The following is a 17406-nucleotide window of genomic DNA, read 5'->3' as shown; positions in this document are numbered from 1 at the left end:
CCTGGTGGGTTGGAATACCACAGTCCCTCTAACCATCCAACCACAGGTTGATTCGCAATCAATACCATTGAATTCAGCATTGTCCTCCAAGCATGGTTGTTTCTTTTTTTTTTGGTGGTGGTGGTGGTGGTGGTGGGGGGGGGGGGGGATAAAACAAAAGTTAACTGCCCTGTGTGGCCTTTTTTTGTCACCATGACCCAATGGGCCCACCCTATTGGAATCCATTGCAAAATAGTTAAACAAGTACATTTGTGGTCTATGTTAAATATTAGTACAAAACATGCGGTTTTGCGTTAAAAAACCAAGCGGTTGTGGGGAAATATCATTTGTTTCAGTAAAGTCGCAGCTTTGCGTAATTACCTCGAAGATATTCTTAAATGTAACTTATTTAAAAATATTATGAAATGAAAATTATGAGATAAGTTATAATTGAACTTGAGATTGTTAGCAGTGCTTCCATAATCAAAGTAAATGCAGGATTATTTTCTGAGATCACAACCGTGGGGTCCAGGAGTCACACCATAAACCATTATCTGTCCCAAGGATGAGTTGCAGATAACAAGGTAGGGTAGCATGAGTATCACATGTTCGTTGATAAAAAAATAGCAGTAAAAAGTTTACATTATTCGGATCATATGCCTGTTACATAAATGATGATAATTGGAATCCAAATAACACAACAGAAAATGAAGATAGTGGTCGCACCATCAAAGATTCTACAGGCAAAAGTCAAAGAAATCCATCAATGTCATCTCCACGTCTCATCATATAGTACTCATTGTCGTAGTCGTCAATCTCTATAGTGATCACCAACATGAGCAACATACACAATGAGTACTTCTCATCGTACTCAGCAACCTAAATAAAATTTACTTATGGGCACCGTTGTTAGGGAGTGTAGTGCTCTTGGTAAGTGGAAATTGGTAAGAGAAACATTATTGTGCTTGCTATTTTTTGTTCGTTCTTTTAGTTCCTTTTGGAACCTATTGCTAGTTATAACTTGTTGGGAGGCCTCGGGTGCTCTCATATTGAGATTATAAGAGAGCCTTCACCCACTAAATCTGAAAAAGAATCTTATCAAATACCTATTGACACATTTGAGCATGTTATGGCACCGTTATGCTGGTTATGTCACCGTCTATCTAAAGAACACTTGCTCATGCTTGAGTAGAAATGTGGTCTCCTTAGAATTCCAGGTCTCCTTGTGATCGAGTTAAGAAAAAGGTATTCCCTTTATCTTCCGAGGGCAAAAACGGTTTACATTTATGGACGATCAATTTGAAATTGAATGAGCTGATCTTTGCTCCAAGTTTTATTCAAAGTATTATCTCCTCATGTAGTGCATGTGAATTATACACATACCAGAGAGATCACGACTCAAGCTAAATCATTATTACTCTCTCCAGAAAGACAATTATTGATAATTTCTATGCACACTTCCTCAAAATGATAGGGAAACACTTGTAGTTATTCTGTGCTAAGTTCGGCCTCACGTCCTTGGATCGCTTCATCTCCATGCAACGCACGCGTTTTGCATAGCTCAAGAATTGCGATGCTATCTCCGCTTTCCCGCACATCCATGTTGTCCATTGGCTCAAGAAGAACCGCATCTTCTCGCTCAAGGTCAACGATAGCATCATCTCTGAGCTGACATCCCTTGCTGAGGCTGCTTTCGCCCACTTCTCCGACATCCTTGGATCTCCTGAGGAGCATGCTATTTTTTTCACCGACTATGGCATTTATTTATTCCTTTTTTTTGGACTCTGTTTGGGAGCCTGTACTAGACCTGAGATCTTGCTACCGTACTTAGGTTTAAAAAATAGGCTGCAGGCATCGCTTTGATGCAGAGGCCGGGGACTATCATCTTTTTTTAAAAAAAGACGACATGTCAAATCAGCAATGTAGCACATTGCCCCGAAGACGAAGATCTGACCCAATGCGAAGACGCCGGCGCCGAATGAAGATCCCATTTAGTCTCTGAGTTTGCCTTGTGGGACTTGCATGCACTAGTAGAAAAAGGGTCAAATGTTCAGCTCATTAGTCCCGGTTTGTATTTGAGCCGGCACTAATGTGACCAATAGTGTCGGTTTTAACGGCTAGGCGGGCGGCGCTCATTAGTACCGGTTCGTGGCGAACCTTTAGTACCGGTTCGTGACACGAACTGGTACTAAAGAGGTGATGGCCTTTAGTACGAGTTGGTGGCTCCAACCGGTACTAAAGACTCCCCTTTAATACGGGTTGGTGGCTCCAACCGGTACTAAAGGTGATGGCCTTTAGTACGGGTTGGTGGCTCCAACCGGTACTAAAGACCCCCCTCCCCCTTTAGTACCGGTTGAAGCCACCAACCGGTACTAAAGGTGGTGCGCTGCCACCCGCAGTGCACAATGTTTAATCCCACCTCGCTAGTTGAGAGGAGCTCGCACTGGTTTATAAGCCCTGCCGCGGCTACCGTGTCGAGCTCCTCTCTAAGCAGGCCTTTGTGGGCCTATTGCAAGTCTTCTGCCCTGTGGGGCCTACTGGGCCGTACGGGCCTGCATCCTGGCCCAACTAGAGGTTGGGTTTCTAGTCGTATGCAGACCGTGCCGGCCCAGTAGGCGGGCTGTTTTTGCTTTATTTCAAAAAAATATATATAAAAAATCCATCAGCCGGGACTAAAGGCCCCCAAGACCATGGCATGCCTCGTGCCACGTGATGGGCGGCCTTTGGTCCTGGTTCGTGCTAAACCGGGACTAAAGGGGGGACCTTTAGTGCCCACCCTTTAGTACCGGTTTCAGAACCGGTACTAAAGGTCCTTACAAACCGGTACTAAAAGTCCTTTTTCTACTAGTGATGGGCCACCAATGATGGGCCGTATCCTCGAGCTTGAGGACCTTAGTGAGGCACGTTGCAAGCTCGAGGACCATCGCCGACCTTGCCAGCAACTATGAGGACTGTGGATGCAATTTACTTGGGCCGGATGTGTAAGCATGCATGTCTGCCACTCCAAACAAGAGCGTGAAGGAGCATCAATGCAAGCATGACATTTCAATAAAAAGCAGAGCATCAGTGCAACAATAATGCGTACTTATCATTTGCCAAGAAAGTAGATTCTCTTGAACTTCATCACGTGGGAACCAGATCCCATGCTTAATCAGTGCTAGAGGAATTAGATCTCTCCATCACTAACCTAATGCAGGGTCGTCTCCGGCTTCTAGACCACCCGCAACTAGGTCCATATATATGTCAGACACAACCTGTCTCACGTCTGAGCTCTAGTTGCACTCGTGGAGAAGCTGCCAATGGGTACGGCACTGTCGCGACTATGCCCGTGCTGTTTCGGCTCGCCGGCGGCACCGGCTGCTACTATCACCGAGCGCAGCACCTCTACTACTTCGGACAAGACGCAACCCGAACGACCCACCAAGGTGAATATTACACATACACGGACTTGCTTCTGATGAGCATGAACTGGATCTTATGAGCTTTGCTGCTTTCTGGACGAACATAACATGATTGTGTATCCATGTAAACGCAGAAGCACTGGGTGGATGAGAAGGGCAACAGCTGCTTCATGCTGCTCCCTCGAGGCCTGTCCATCGCCTGGGCGGAGGACCCCAGTTACTGGGCCTGGCTGCCCCCGCCCCCGGGAGAAGGAAGGTACCACCTATGGAATTCTAGACTTAGGGATGCCACCTATGGAATTTGCTTACGTGCGCTGATATATCGATGCGGAGCTTAACCTGACATGCAGCGACGGCAACGCTGCCGGAGAGGAGGTGGCGGAGCTGAAGAACGTGTGGTCGCTGGAGGTCAACGGGAAGCTGGAGCTGTCGCAGCTCACGCCGGGGGCCACCTACGAGGTTGCCTTCGAGGTGATGCTCAAGCAGGGGTGCGCTGGGTGGCAGGTGCCCGTGGACCTCCAGCTCGAGCTCCCCGGCGCGAGGGCCCAGGGGCGCAAGGAGAGCATGGAGAAGAAGGCCAGGGGCCAGTGGCTGCCGCTCAAGGTAGGGGATGTAGAGGTGGAGAAGGGGCAGCAGGGTGGGGAGCTTGTGGTCACCATGTCTCAGGACGGTGGGCACTGGAAGAGTGGGCTCGTCGTCAGGGGCATCAGGATCGCCCCCAAAACGTGATGGACATTTTATTTGGTTCTGCTTGGTTATCAACTAGTACTACTATCATTGATTAGATTGAGGAATCACTTGTGCTCCGAGCTGACCCGACGACGTGGGCATGCATGCCCGTTTGAGTCTTGTAGACTGCTCCTATCAATTTTTTTATTCTCAACATTTGTATTTCTTTAAACAAATTATATACTTTCTTCTGTATCTAAATATAAGTCATTCCGGTAGGCTAGTTTAGGTACAAAGGGAATATTACTCTGAAAAGTTAGCAAACCACCCCGGCGAGTCACAGCTCACAGTCAGATACCATGTGAATCACGAAATGCTCTGACATGCCAGGGAGTGTGCATCTACGCATGTAATGTAAAACCCTCTCTCAAAATAGGCTTTTGCCCTATAGCAACCACCCGATGCATCTGAGAATCCATTATTGGGGCAGACAGCACCACGCCCAATAGAAAATGCAAACCAATAGACGTGGGCATGCATGCACGTTTGAGTCTTGTAGACTTCTCTTACCCAATTTTTTATTCTCAACAAATGTACTCCTTTAAACCAATTATATACTACTTTCTCTGTATCTAAATATAAGTTATTTTGGTAGGCTAGTTTAGGTACGGAGGGAGTAATACTCTTAAAAGTCAGCAAACCACCCCGATGAGTCATAGCTCACATTTACATACCATGTGAATCATGAAATGCTCTGACAAGCCAGGGAGTGCGCATCTACGCATGTACCGTAAAACCCTAGCTAGCCATCTACCTCTAGATAGGCTCTAGCCAATCGATCAGTCAACACCAAACCTGGCCCGACCTAGTCCCTGTTTCCCTCCAAAGCCCTAGAAAAGGCAGGATTAGAATAACACTTCACATAAGGGCATTTCTAACCAATCCCCTAAAAGTAATGAAGTACACTTTTGGGAGAACATATTTACTCTACTAAGTTATTGCCGGATCTAACTGATCCTCTAAAAGTAGTGGAGTCACTAGTAGAAAACAGGGCTTTCGTTCGGGCTAGATAAGCCCATTAGTCCCGGTTCAGTCACGAACCGGGACTAATGTGAGCATTGGTCCCAATTCGTGCGGCTAAAGGCATTAGTCCCGGTTCAAATGAGCCATTTAGTCCCGATTTGAGACACGAACCGGGACTAAAGGGTGCGATGCCCTTTAGTCTCGGTTCGTATCTCAAACCAAGACTAAAGATTAGACCTTTAGTCCCGGTTTGAGACATGAACCTGCGCACCCTTTAGTCCCGGTTCATGTCTCAAACCGGGACTAAAGGTCCCATTTTCAAACTCTACCCCCTCCCCCCCTGTGGATCGCCTTTTCAGTTTTGTAAAAAGCAAAAGAAAATGATAAAAACTTCAAAAAATAAAATTCTTCGAGATGTAGTTATATTACTACATCTACTAGTTAGGAAAATAAAAAAACTTTAAATTTGGACATGTTTTGCAAAAAAGTGTCATGAAAAAGTAAAACGGCTATAACTTTTGCATACGATGTCGAAAAAAGATATAATATATCAAAATGTTCAGCATGAAAATCCGCATCTGATTTTGACCGCCTACGGCCTGTTTGCAAATTTCTAGAATCCTCAAATTCTAAAAAGAAAAAAGTATGCTCAAATTTCAGTTTTTTTTGAATTTTGGTTAAATCAGGTCAAACGTTGGTCAAACTACTTATTCAAGAAGTATTAGTGTTACTACATAATTATTCAAGAATATTAGTGTTACTAAATAATTATTTCATTTTTTTGAATTTTGGTCAAATCTGGTCAAACTATGGTCAAACTACTTATTTAAGAAATATTAGTGTTACTAAATCATTATTGTTTTTTAGAATAATAGTTTCAAACTCAAACAGTGAAACGTGTGACTTCATGCTCAAGCTAAACTCCTGAGGGTTAACAGGATTGACATCTTACTATTGTCAGGAAAACAACAAATGCAGACTTCGAAACGAGGGGGAATAGAACCCGGAAGTTAAGCGTGCCCAGGCTGGAGTAGTGAGATGATGGGTGACCGGTTGGAAAGTTAGATGATTTGGAATGATGAGAGGTGATTAGAGATTAGAGGTTAAATAGAGCAGTGATGAGGGGCGATTAGAGATTAAATTGGAAAATAATTTAGAAATTAAAAATCAAAAAAATCAAAAAACAATTTTAAAAAATTCAGAAAAAATTACCGAAAAATACATTTAGTCCCGGTTGGTAACACCAACCGGTACTAAAGGTGGACCTCCAGACAGCGGCCACGTGGACGGCCTTTAGTCCCGGTTCGTGTAAGAACCGGGACTAAAGGGGGAGGCTTTATTAACGACACTTTAGTCCCGGTTTCACAACCGGGACTAAAAGCCCTCTAGAACCAGGACAAATGGCCCTTTTTCTACTAGTGAGTACACCCTTAATTAGGGAAATATATTTACTCTACTAAATTTTGGCGGACCTAGCCGATCCCCTATATATAACGAAGTAAACTTTTGATTTTCCTAAACTTTGCAATTCTAGTATACATTGCAACTACATATTAGCACACCTATAGAAACTATACATACATTTGATGTTCAAGCAAAATACGAATATAGTTTATAAACCGAATTCAAAGTTTATAAACCAAATTATTCAAATTTAAACACGCCAAATGGTCCAAATGTAGCAAATAGCATATGATAGAACAACTAGGACTCGCTAAGACGTTGTCAGTGGTTCTCAATAAGATCTTGTTGTAGCTGAGCATGAACTTGTTGGTTCTTGATCTTGCGATGATCCTCAGGGAATGCCAGGGTCCTGTTCGTATCATACTCTGGCTCAATCGAAGTCCCGTTGGTGATGTAACGATGTTCTCAGGCATATCCCTGTCGTCTTCAATGATCATATTGTGCAATATGATGCAACAAGTCATGATCTGCCATAGAACCTTGGAGCTCCAGTACTCGGCAGGGCCATGAACAATTGCACAACGCTTCTGGTCATGCCATCCGCAAGGTAGTAACCCCTCGAGTACTTGTGCTCGTTGACCGAGTAGTTGCAAGCAGGAGCATCGCTTGTAATAATCCTAGAAAACAATGGTGATCTCGACAACACATTCAAGTCATTGTGAGAGCCACGCAAACCAAAGAATGAATGCCATATCCAAAGATCCTTCGATGCAACTGCCTCAAGATTGATCATTGGATCGTTGTAGTGGCATTTGTACCGACCCTTCCGCCCTGCAGGACAATTCTTCCATGTCCAGTGTATACAGTAAAGTGATCCAAGCGTCCCTGGCCATCCTCTTGCTTCACTCTTAGTCATCTGCCTCTGGGTGTCCTCCTCGGTTGGTACCCTCAAGTACTCCGGGCCAAATACAACGATCACTGCTTTAGTACTTCTTCACATAGGTTGGCTTGGATCAAAGTAGTCTATCATGATCTTGGCATGGACCTCCGCTCTATCACGGTTGATGTGTATGCAGCCAAAATGTGATCCTCCCCTAGACCACCAAACATCATCATTGAAAATCATGCCTAAAACAGTGTCAAAGTCATCATCGTCTTCTTCCTCTTCGGATGACAACGAGTCCTCCAAGACTATCTCCCTCAACCTCTTCAACTACAATTCAAATGGCTAGGTTGAATCCAAACGTCTCCATTCAAATAGAAACAAACAAAAAAAACTCACCTAGGCAATTCGTTGAACACTTGCGGTGCCGTGGTGATGCACCAGCCGGCCGATGTCGTTTAGACCATACCGGCAGGCCGTGACACGTGCGAATGACCTGCAACAATGTGTAAGCAAGGTGAGATGCAGCGTCGATAGAAAATGAAGAAGTTTCTAAGCAATCCGACAAATCGGATATGGTGACGGCGGCGGCGTTTCACCTTGATTCTGGTGACGGCAATGGGGGCCGAACATGCTCGAAGTTAGGCAAAAGGGCAGTGGGGCCAGTGGGTGGTCGCCGGGAGGCTCGCTTCGCAGGGGCGGGGGACGACGCGAAGGAGAGGCGCGACTTTTACTCGAAGCCGCAACGGCTGAGATTATTTAGGGAGAAAGTTGAGGCCAGAGTATAATTTCTACTCCCTCACGGTGGATTAGGAATCGGTTAGGTGAGTGTTAGAGTAAAACCAACTTTTTACTCTAACACCGGATAGGAGACTGGTTAGAAATGCCCTAAAAGCGCCTTTCTCCCTTGCGTAGCATTGTACCTTGAGCTGATAGATCGTTCACTGTGCTACACACAGAGAGGAGGTGGCAGAGCTAAAGGTCGTGTGGTGGCTGGTGGTTGGAGTTGTCGCAGCTCACACCGGGGGCCACCTACGAGGTTGCCTTCGAGATGATGCTCAAGCAGGGGTGCGCTGGGTGGCAAGTGCCCGTGGACCTCTAACTCGAGCTCGCCGGCGCAAGGGTCCAAGAGCGCAAGGATAACCTAGCATGTCTAGATTTTAAAATTTTATTAAAATTTTCAAAAGGTTCAGAATTTCAATTTTTTTAATTTTTTAAAAAGTCAAAATTTTTAATTTTTTTTACATTTTCCAAACAAAATCAGATTTTCAAAAAATATATTCAAAAAGTGTTCAGATTTTCAAATTTTGTTTTAATTTTAAAAATGATGAGACCTTCAAAGAATGTTATTTTTTCCATGTTTCAAAAAGTTCACATTTTAGAAATTTTTTATTCACTTTATTTGAAAATACCGGTTGCTACAGTATCTTCTTTAAAAATTTTGTACTCAGCATGTATGAGAGGAGAACAACCATGCTAAGTCGGGAATGCTACCAAACGCACCCATAGATGCCAAAGAGCTACACCAACAACAGACCAAGCGACTTGAAGTAGACTACAAAATGACAGGAAGCATTACTAGGGAGTCGCAGGAGCACACATCTAGCATATCAATCATTTTTGTAAGTGCAATTGGCCTTATTCTTTTTCGTCTGAATTGTAAGTACACCGTTGACAGGCAACTGGATGGGGATCGATTCATTTATGTCCCCAGTTGCAACTTCGCATCTGGCATGCAACTGGGGCCGCCTTTTTTTTTTCAGTTGCAAGCCCATCCTGGATACTCAACTAGATATGTCCCTTTTGCATGTCCATCCTCCACACGTAACTTCGGGCGATCAATTTTTTAAGTTGCAACTCCATCCTTGACATGCAACTACGGGCTCACATTTTTTCTATTCCCACTTGCAATGCACCCTCCATATGGAATTGGGCTCGACCCATTTTTTATTTGCAATCCGCCTTCCACATACAATTGGGGCCAGTTCTAACTTCACATCTAACATGCAAATGGGGCCGCCTTTTTTTCAGTTGCAAGTCCACCTTAGATATGCAACTAGGATCAGATTCATTTTTGTCTCATTTTCAACTCCACAATTGGGGAATGACCATTTTCTCAAGTTACAACTCCACCCTCGACATATAATTGGCGGATGACCATTTTTGTCCCTGTATTGTTTTTGTCTCAGTTACAAGTCCACCCTGGATACTTAATTGGGATGTTGAATCATGATTATTGGGTTAGGGGAGTATGGTATTTTTTTTCGCCCATTGCAATGCAGCGGTTCTATTGCTAGTAATACAAAATACACATTTTTTTGAAAAGGAATACAAAATACAAAATACACATAGCTTTTCTTTTTCTACCCAGGTAGATCCCCTTTCTATAAGCAAGGAACTCGACACATGTTCAATAGGGAAAAATCCTGTCAACACCGTACGAAATTCAGAAAGATCACTACATATTACAGGACCAACACAATAGAGAAAGTATAAAATCATTAAATGTGTTGACCACTCGTAGTAAAACATAATGAGTAAAGCCGACGAAGCACATTAGGGAACGAAATAGCCGGTGATCGAGCATAGCTAACTGGCTAGTGGCGTAGGTCGGAGAATGGTGTAGTGGAGGCAGAGTTCTTCCTTTCGTCGACAGCGGTAGAGGCGGTGGTGTAAACGTATTCACCACATCTCGGGCAAACCCCGTGGGCGGCAGGGCGCCCTTGTGGAGATGGAGGCCGCCGCCAAAACCTTCTGCCTCCCTGGACTACCCCAATGTTCACGGCGCAGAGGATGGCGACGACGAGCAGCAGGCGGACGATGTTGATGGAGTTAAGCCTTGCAGACTTCTTCATATCTAATGCAAGTAGTTACCAGGTTCTAGCGTGCTATGGATGAAGCTGAGTGAATGGATTCTTGGCTTGGCTGCTATTTATATGGGGGCTGCCTTCATTTATTTGCAGCTTATCAACTCTGCATCGGACCCTGATCGGGGTACACCTATAGGATGGAAGTCTATTGACAAAGTCAAATGTTGATTTCACTGGAAGAGACACCGAGACCGAAGACTTTGTGACCCAAGTGGTGCTCTGGCTGCTAGAGCTTCCTTCACTACTGGAATCTAGTTATACGCCCAGTGCCACGAACACTTGGCAAAGGGCCTATAACCGCCGGCAAAGCCTTTGTCAAGTGCTACACACGACAAAAGCCACCCGGCATACACCTCTCCGGCAATCAGAAATTTGTCGTGAGCTAGGGTATGAGCACTCTGCAAAGACTTCGCCGAGAGCCAAACAGTACAACTCGGCAAAATAAAGTGACTTTCACGTTGGCTGGTTCCGTCAGCTGTTTGCCGAGAGTGGCTCTCGGCAAAGATGCCACAACCAACAGCTGTCGCATGCCACTTTGCCGAGAGTTGCTCTCGGCAAAGCCGCCACAACCAACTGCCAGTGTGCAACTTTGCCAAGAGCAGCTCTCGGCATCCGTTTCCAGATAACTTTTTATTGCTTTTCCCCTGATCCCTGCCGTAAAAATTTATATACAATACACAAACAAGCATTTCAAGTCTAAATGCTTAACAACAAACTTACATAACCATTACATAAAATAGTTTACACGAACTTCTTTTGAGATCACAAGCTGGTAGCTTTTTAGTACAAATGCCTACTAACTAAACAATAAAGTGGTCACTGCATTTCTACATGCGACCACAAGATAAAAGCAACACCAATTATTACAAACTGAAGAATTATTATTAAGTTCTCCCATCCACTAAACCCGATAAGCCGTTTCTAGTTAGCACATCCAGTAAACCCATCCACTCAACCCAGTAATTCAGATTTTCTATTCTACTTAAGCATACACTGATTGTAATGATACTCTGCCTTCTCTTTAGTATTGAACGAGTCGTGGGAGCTGCCTTCATAGTAAATCACTTGTTTTGGCTCTCGGCGAAGACGCCGACACCCGGCGTATATGAAAATTCGAGTAGTGCTTACACATGAAACCACTTGGGTTAACAATTATTTTTTTAGAAAACTAGCAAATTGGCCCACGCACATGCGCCAGGAACAACTGGTTCATGCTAATTCAAAGTTTTTGAATATTATGCTATTTTGAAAAGGCTGGGTTTCTGTAACTTACTAAAATTATGGGGTTTGTAAAATGACCCTTAATAATGTCATCAGATGACTTTTGAATTGAAAAATAATGTACTCCTTTTCCACGATGCACATCCTTAGCTAAACATGATCAAAACTAATAAAACACCAAGTTAATCATGACAAGAGAAATGCGAAATGGTTATACATACCCTTATTAATTACTACTCCTTTCGTTCAAAAATAAGTGTCGCGGTTTTGAGCTAAGGTCGAACTAACTTTAGTTCAAATCTGCGACATTTATTATGGATCGGAGGGATTATTACATAACATACTAATACAATTAGTATACTTTCCCCAAGGCAATTGGAAGTCAAATCATCGGTTTTCCTACTAGTAGCATCTTTGGAGTAGATGTATTGACAAAGTCAAATGTTCGTCACCGGCGGAGACTTGGAACCAACGACTTGTGACCCAAGTGGTGCCCTTGTGCCTGGAGCTTCCTTGCATATGAAACTGTGAGTAGTATTGCAGAGACTCTTACATCCAGAGATGCAAGTGGTTGTGACGGAGGTTACCATGCTGTCTATTGCTTTGTGTAACACTACTTGGCTATTAGATATGCTTTTTACAGCAAGTGGCTATACATCTTGCCTAACAAGTTACAGCAAGTACAACAGCTATAGTGACAGCCGGTTGTTGCCGTTCCCCATGGCTAATACTTAGGAGTCTCCCTGTTTCCTTGCTCAATACAAAGTGATTACTTGCTTAATTTTTTTCTTTTTTTTCGAAAAGGGGGGTCACCCCGGCCTCTGCATCAGAACGATGCATACGGCCATCTTATTAAAACAAATAAATAAGGTTCCAACAAGGTCTCAAAGTCTCCAACTGAAAAAAAGAGCTCACTCAGAGCCAAAAAGGGCTAGAAAGACAAACTAGCCAAATAAAGGATGCCACAACCGGCTGGCTAAAGATAGATAGGTAAACTAATTGACTATCCTATTATATGACCGCCATCCAAACCGGTTGAAGATATCCCGAGCTGCCATCTCCCAGCGGATAGATCCAGTAACCAAATGCTCCCTGGCCTCCATCGGAGTGAGTAGCGACCACGAACGGATCAATGCCGTGGCTCGGAAGATAACCTGCAAAAAATGAATGCGTGATGTTCTGTTAAAAACCAAATCATTTCTGCAATTCCAGATAGTCCACAGCAAAGCGTATACTCCCACACGAATATGTCTCGCTAAGTCGGGCTCAATCCCATTAAGCCATAACCCAAATAACGAGTTGACAATATTCGGTGGAGTAATATTAAAAGCAATATGGACTGTCCGCCAAAGAACTTTAGCTAGCGGGCAATCAAGAAAAAGGTGCTTAATCGTCTCATCCCGATCACAGAAACTACACCTAGTTGGTCCTGTCCAATTACGCTTTGTCAGGTTGTTCTTGGTTAAAATAACTTGTTTATGGACAAACCATATAAACACTTTTATTTTCAAAGGAACTTTGACAGCCCAAACATGCTTGGAGGTAGGAATGAAGCTCGAATTGATAACATCAATATACATTGATTTAACTGTGAATACTCCAGACCTAGTAAGCTTCCAGTGTAATTCATCGGGTTGTTGGGAAAGCTGAACCTCCATCAGTCTCCTAACTAGACGGAGCCATTCTTCCCAACGATTACCCGCTAGCGACCGTCTAAACTGAATATTAAGGGGAATAGATTGAAATATCGTTGCAACGAACACCTCACACCGTTGAACAATATGATATAATGACGGGTATTGAATGGCCAAGGGTGTCTCTCCGAGCCAAGTATCCTCCCAGAAACGTGTACTAGCACCGTTGCCAATAATAAACTTTGTCCTATTAAACAAGGACTGTTTGACTTTCATCAGTCCTTTCCAGAAAGGCGAGTCGGTCGGCCTAACTGTCACCTGGGACAAAGTTTTGGTCTGAAGGTACTTGCTACGAAGTATTTGCGCCCACGTGGTATCAGTCTCATGGGATAGCTTCCACAGCCACTTACTAAAAAGGCATATGTTCTTAACTTCGAGATTCTCAATACCAAGACCCCCTTGGTCTTTCGGTCTACAGATGATATCCCATTTAGCTAGCCGGTATTTTCTTTTTAGTTCATCACCCTGCCAAAAGAAACGCGATCGATAAAAGTCCAGTATTTTCCCGACTCCAACTGGGACTTCAAAGAACGACAAGAGAAACATAGGCATACTCGTGAGCACCGAATTTATCAGAATTAATCGGCCTCCGTATGACATGAGCTTGCCCTTCCAGCAACTCAGTTTCTTTTCAAATCGGTCTTCGATGCACTTCCATTCTCTGTTTGTCAGCTTACGGTGGTGGATTGGTATACCTAGGTAAGAAAAAGGTAACACCCCCAAATCACACTCAAACAATTGCCTATAAGCCTCTTGTTCATCCTTGGCTCTACCAAAGCAGAACAACTCACTCTTGTGAAAGTTAATCTTCAGCCCGGTCAATTGTTCGAAAAGGCATCACACCAGCTTCATATTTCTCACCTTGGCCAAATCATGCTCCATAAAGATGATTGTATCATCAGCGTACTGAAGAATGGATACACCTCCATCAACAAGATGAGGTACCAAGCCACCTACTTGACCATTCTCCTTAGCCCTTCCTATCATAATTGATAACATATCAACCACAATGTTAAACAGGATAGGGGACATCGGATCTCCTTGTCTTAGGCCTTTATGTGTCTGGAAGTAATGGCCAATATCGACATTCACCTTAATTCCAACACTCCCTTTTTACGTAAACGATTCAACCTGGCGGCGCCAGGCTTCATCAAAACCTTTCATACGCAATGCCTGTTGGAGGAATGGCCATTTGACTTTATCGTACGCTTTCTCGAAATCCACCTTAAAAATTACTCCATCTAATTTTTTTGAATGGATTTCATGGAGCGTTTCATGAAGGACAACCACCCAGGATGTTTCTATCCGGCATGAAAGCAGTTTGGGACTATTGCACCACAGAATGCGCAATCTGTGTGAGCCTATTAGTCCCGACCTTGGTGAAGATTTTGAAACTAACATTGAGAAGGCAAATCGGCCTGAACTGCTCTATTCTCACAACATCCGTTTTCTTAGGAAGCAATGTGATTGTTTCAAAATTCAAGTGAAATAAATGAAGCTGTCCAGAGAACAGATCATGAAACATAGGTAACAAATCCCCCTTAATAATGTGCCAGCACTTTTTGTAGAACTCAACCGGGAAACCATCTGGTCCGGGAGCCTTATTGTTTTTCATCTGTGCAATAGCATCAAACACCTCCTTCTCTGAGAACGGGGCAACCAGAATATCATTATCAGCAGCCGATAGTTGAGGCACATCCTCAATCCTGGACTCATCGAGGGACACACAACTATCCTCCGGAGGTCCAAATAACTGCTTGTAATACTCGGTTATATAAGTTTTTAGGTTGTCCTGTCCTAAAATAGTTCCTTCATCTTGCTCAAGCTGAAAGATTCTCTTCTTTCTGTGCTTACCATTAGCAATCAAGTGAAAGAATTGAGTATTCGCGTCCCCCGGACAACTTTGCGGACCTTAGCCCGCAATGCCCACTTCAATTGTTCTTCGCGGAGAAGTTCTTTCAACCTCTTCTCCGCCTCGATTTTAACCTGAAGCTCTGCTGGCTGCAAAATCATGGATTCAGCCTTTAAGTCAAGGGTCTGAATAAGAGAAAGGAGCCTGTCCTTTTCAATCTTATACACCCCACTAAGATGCTTAGCCCACCCTCGTAAGAAACTTCTCAAATACCTAATCTTATTCTGCCAACGCTCGACTGAAGTCCTACCTCCTGCACCCTTAGCCCATTCCCTAGCAATCAGGTCCAAGAAACCTTCGCGTTCAAACCAGGCATCTCGAATGAAAAGGTGTTTTTGTTTCCCACGTGGTTCGGCTCCCCTGAGTCCATGAACAATGGAGTGTGATCGGATATTCCACATGAGATGGCTTGTACCACTACAAGAGGGTACTTCTGTTCCCACTCAACGCTCGCGAGAACTCGATCAAGATTTTCATACGTCAGGTTTGGCATAGCATTAGCCCAGGTAAACTTTCTACCAGAAAGCTCTATCTCCCTCAGATCCAAGCTTTCAATAATGGTATTGAACATAAACGACCACCTGCCATCAAAATTATCATTATTCTTCTCCTCTCTCCTCCTAATGATATTGAAGTCACCCCCAACTAAAATTGGAAGCTGCTCAGACCCACAGATTCGAACAAGGTCCGCCAAAAACTCTGGTTTAAGCTCGGGCTGTGCGGCACCATAAACCGCCACCAAAACCCAGTTGAAACCATCAGCTTTAGACCTGACTCGAAACTTAACCGCAAAGTCGCCCATCACTACACTTCGGACTTCTATCGAATCGCATATCACACCAAGCAAGATCCCACCCGATCTTCCTCGCGGAGGAAGGCAATGCCAATCGAAGTCAACACCGCCCACAAGAGAGGTAAGAAACTGGGGCGCAAAGTTTTCATGACCAGTTTCTGAGAGAGCAATAAAATCTAATCGATGCTCCAAAGATGCCTCAGCAAGAAACCTTCTTTAAGCCAAGTCTTTCAGACCTCTGCTATTCCAAAAGATTCCTTTCATAACTCATCATGAAATTTTTTGGTAGTCCGAATCCTAGCACTCCTACGAACCGCAGAATCGGGATAAATCTTCTGTTTCCACTTGCGCTTTGGTTTATTAGGTTCTTCCACCCGGTCCTCATAACCGGGCTCAGTGGCACTAACTACTGCATTATCTAGAGGAACATCATCATCCTCAGACTCATGGTTGGATGGTGCTAGATCCGCACGCAGATTATCGAGCACTCGGACCCCCAACGCATCAATCTCATCATCATTCATGGGTTTTACCGCAGCTAGATTACGAATAGTCTCTAAGGCACGTTCCGCCTCCTAAACTAAAAGATCACTTACCGAATTGGAAATTTCACTATCATTAGCCCCTAGCGAAACTCCTAATTGGTTTGCATTATTTATAATTTCCTTGTTAAAAATGCAATAAAGAATTAGATATGTTGACGGACATACCAGTAGAGATCTCAGCATCACGAAGCTTGGCCGCCCTCATAGCGCACCTCTGCTGCATGTCATCAACCTCCGGGTGGTCCTGGAGACGAGAACTCATCCGTCGCCCCGCAGAGACCGGATCGGGGATCCCACCAAAGGTAATAACCTCCTCCCGCGTAAAACCTCGCGCTGAAGAGTCAGCCAAGGATACCAGACTAGCCACAACTCGAGCATCTGTCAAAGACTCAGAGGGAGCCCCTGAAAACCGCAGCCACACCTGAGTGAGCGGCTTTCCCTTAGGCTCCACCTTCTTCCACTCATGAAATTCCAGAATGCATTTAGTACCAGGGACCTTGCACAACCCAAAACTCAGCAGCCTCTGCAAATCGTCCACCGTTGGGAAGTCAACCCTAAACACACTGTCCTCAATCTGGACAAGCTCCCACTGCAAATCACCAGGGGCCTGTTCCTGAAGTCTCTGCACAATTTGAGCCTCAGACACCACTCCCTGGGTAGCTTTCACAATTCCAGTAGTCAAGCTCTGTGTCTCAACCGGAATCTCTCTCGCCGCCGGGGACTCAAAGAACGTGAGCTCAGCACAACCATACATCGTGAGAGCTGGAGCCTGATCACGCAAATGCGGGCAATCCCCCATAGCATTAGCTGTCTTACCACACGAATCACATAGTTCCGCCACGCACTCAGCAATGAAGTGACCCTTCTCACCACATCGATAGCATAGCATCTTCTCCTTCTTATGCGCCCACTTGGACGCCCTCTCAGGCTCAGACCTGTCACCTGCCTCAGCAGCAACACCAGTCGTAGGGACCTCCACATTGGCCAAAGCCGTCACTACCTCCATCGCCTG

General features: G+C 44.4%; 2 protein-coding genes across 2 annotated transcripts; one reads left to right on the top strand and one right to left on the bottom strand.

Moving 5' to 3' along the window:
* Positions 1 to 3204: 3204 nt before the first annotated feature.
* Positions 3205 to 4315, top strand: LOC125539648 (protein PHLOEM PROTEIN 2-LIKE A1-like). Its single transcript, XM_048703185.2, has 3 exons — positions 3205 to 3404; positions 3515 to 3636; positions 3731 to 4315. The coding sequence occupies exons 1-3, from the start codon at positions 3279 to 3281 to the stop codon at positions 4107 to 4109; spliced, it is 627 nt and encodes a 208-aa protein (XP_048559142.1). The 5' UTR covers positions 3205 to 3278; the 3' UTR covers positions 4110 to 4315.
* A 3443-nt stretch (positions 4316 to 7758) lies between these two features.
* On the bottom strand, positions 7759 to 15858 carry LOC147988496 (uncharacterized). The gene is made up of 4 exons (XM_087534957.1): positions 15352 to 15858; positions 15056 to 15145; positions 14704 to 14969; positions 7759 to 7855 (listed from the first exon to the last, which is right to left on the bottom strand). The coding sequence occupies exons 1-4, from the start codon at positions 15856 to 15858 to the stop codon at positions 7759 to 7761; spliced, it is 960 nt and encodes a 319-aa protein (XP_087391083.1).
* Positions 15859 to 17406: the final 1548 nt, after the last annotated feature.

The sequence above is a fragment of the Triticum urartu genome, chromosome 1A (genome assembly GCF_056163025.1).
Source record: "Triticum urartu cultivar PI428250 chromosome 1A, HENAU_Tu73, whole genome shotgun sequence".
Taxonomy (NCBI): domain Eukaryota; kingdom Viridiplantae; phylum Streptophyta; class Magnoliopsida; order Poales; family Poaceae; genus Triticum; species Triticum urartu.
The sequence above is the reverse complement of the archived record's forward strand: the minus strand, read 5'-3'. Positions and strand labels throughout refer to the sequence as shown.

Coding starts and splice junctions, on each gene's coding strand:
- LOC147988496 (XM_087534957.1), bottom strand. CDS start 15,858: ATGGGCGACTTTGCGGTTAAGTTTCGAGTCAGGTCTAAAGCTGATGGT. Junction 14,970..15,055: donor AGTGGGCATTGCGGGCTAAG/GTCCGCAAAGTT, acceptor AGAATCTTTCAG/CTTGAGCAAGATGAAGGAAC. Junction 7,856..14,703: donor CCGGTTGAGTTCTACAAAAA/GTGCTGGCACAT, acceptor ACATTGTTGCAG/GTCATTCGCACGTGTCACGG.
- LOC125539648 (XM_048703185.2), top strand. CDS start 3,279: ATGGGTACGGCACTGTCGCGACTATGCCCGTGCTGTTTCGGCTCGCCG. Junction 3,405..3,514: donor AACCCGAACGACCCACCAAG/GTGAATATTACA, acceptor ATGTAAACGCAG/AAGCACTGGGTGGATGAGAA. Junction 3,637..3,730: donor CCGCCCCCGGGAGAAGGAAG/GTACCACCTATG, acceptor CCTGACATGCAG/CGACGGCAACGCTGCCGGAG.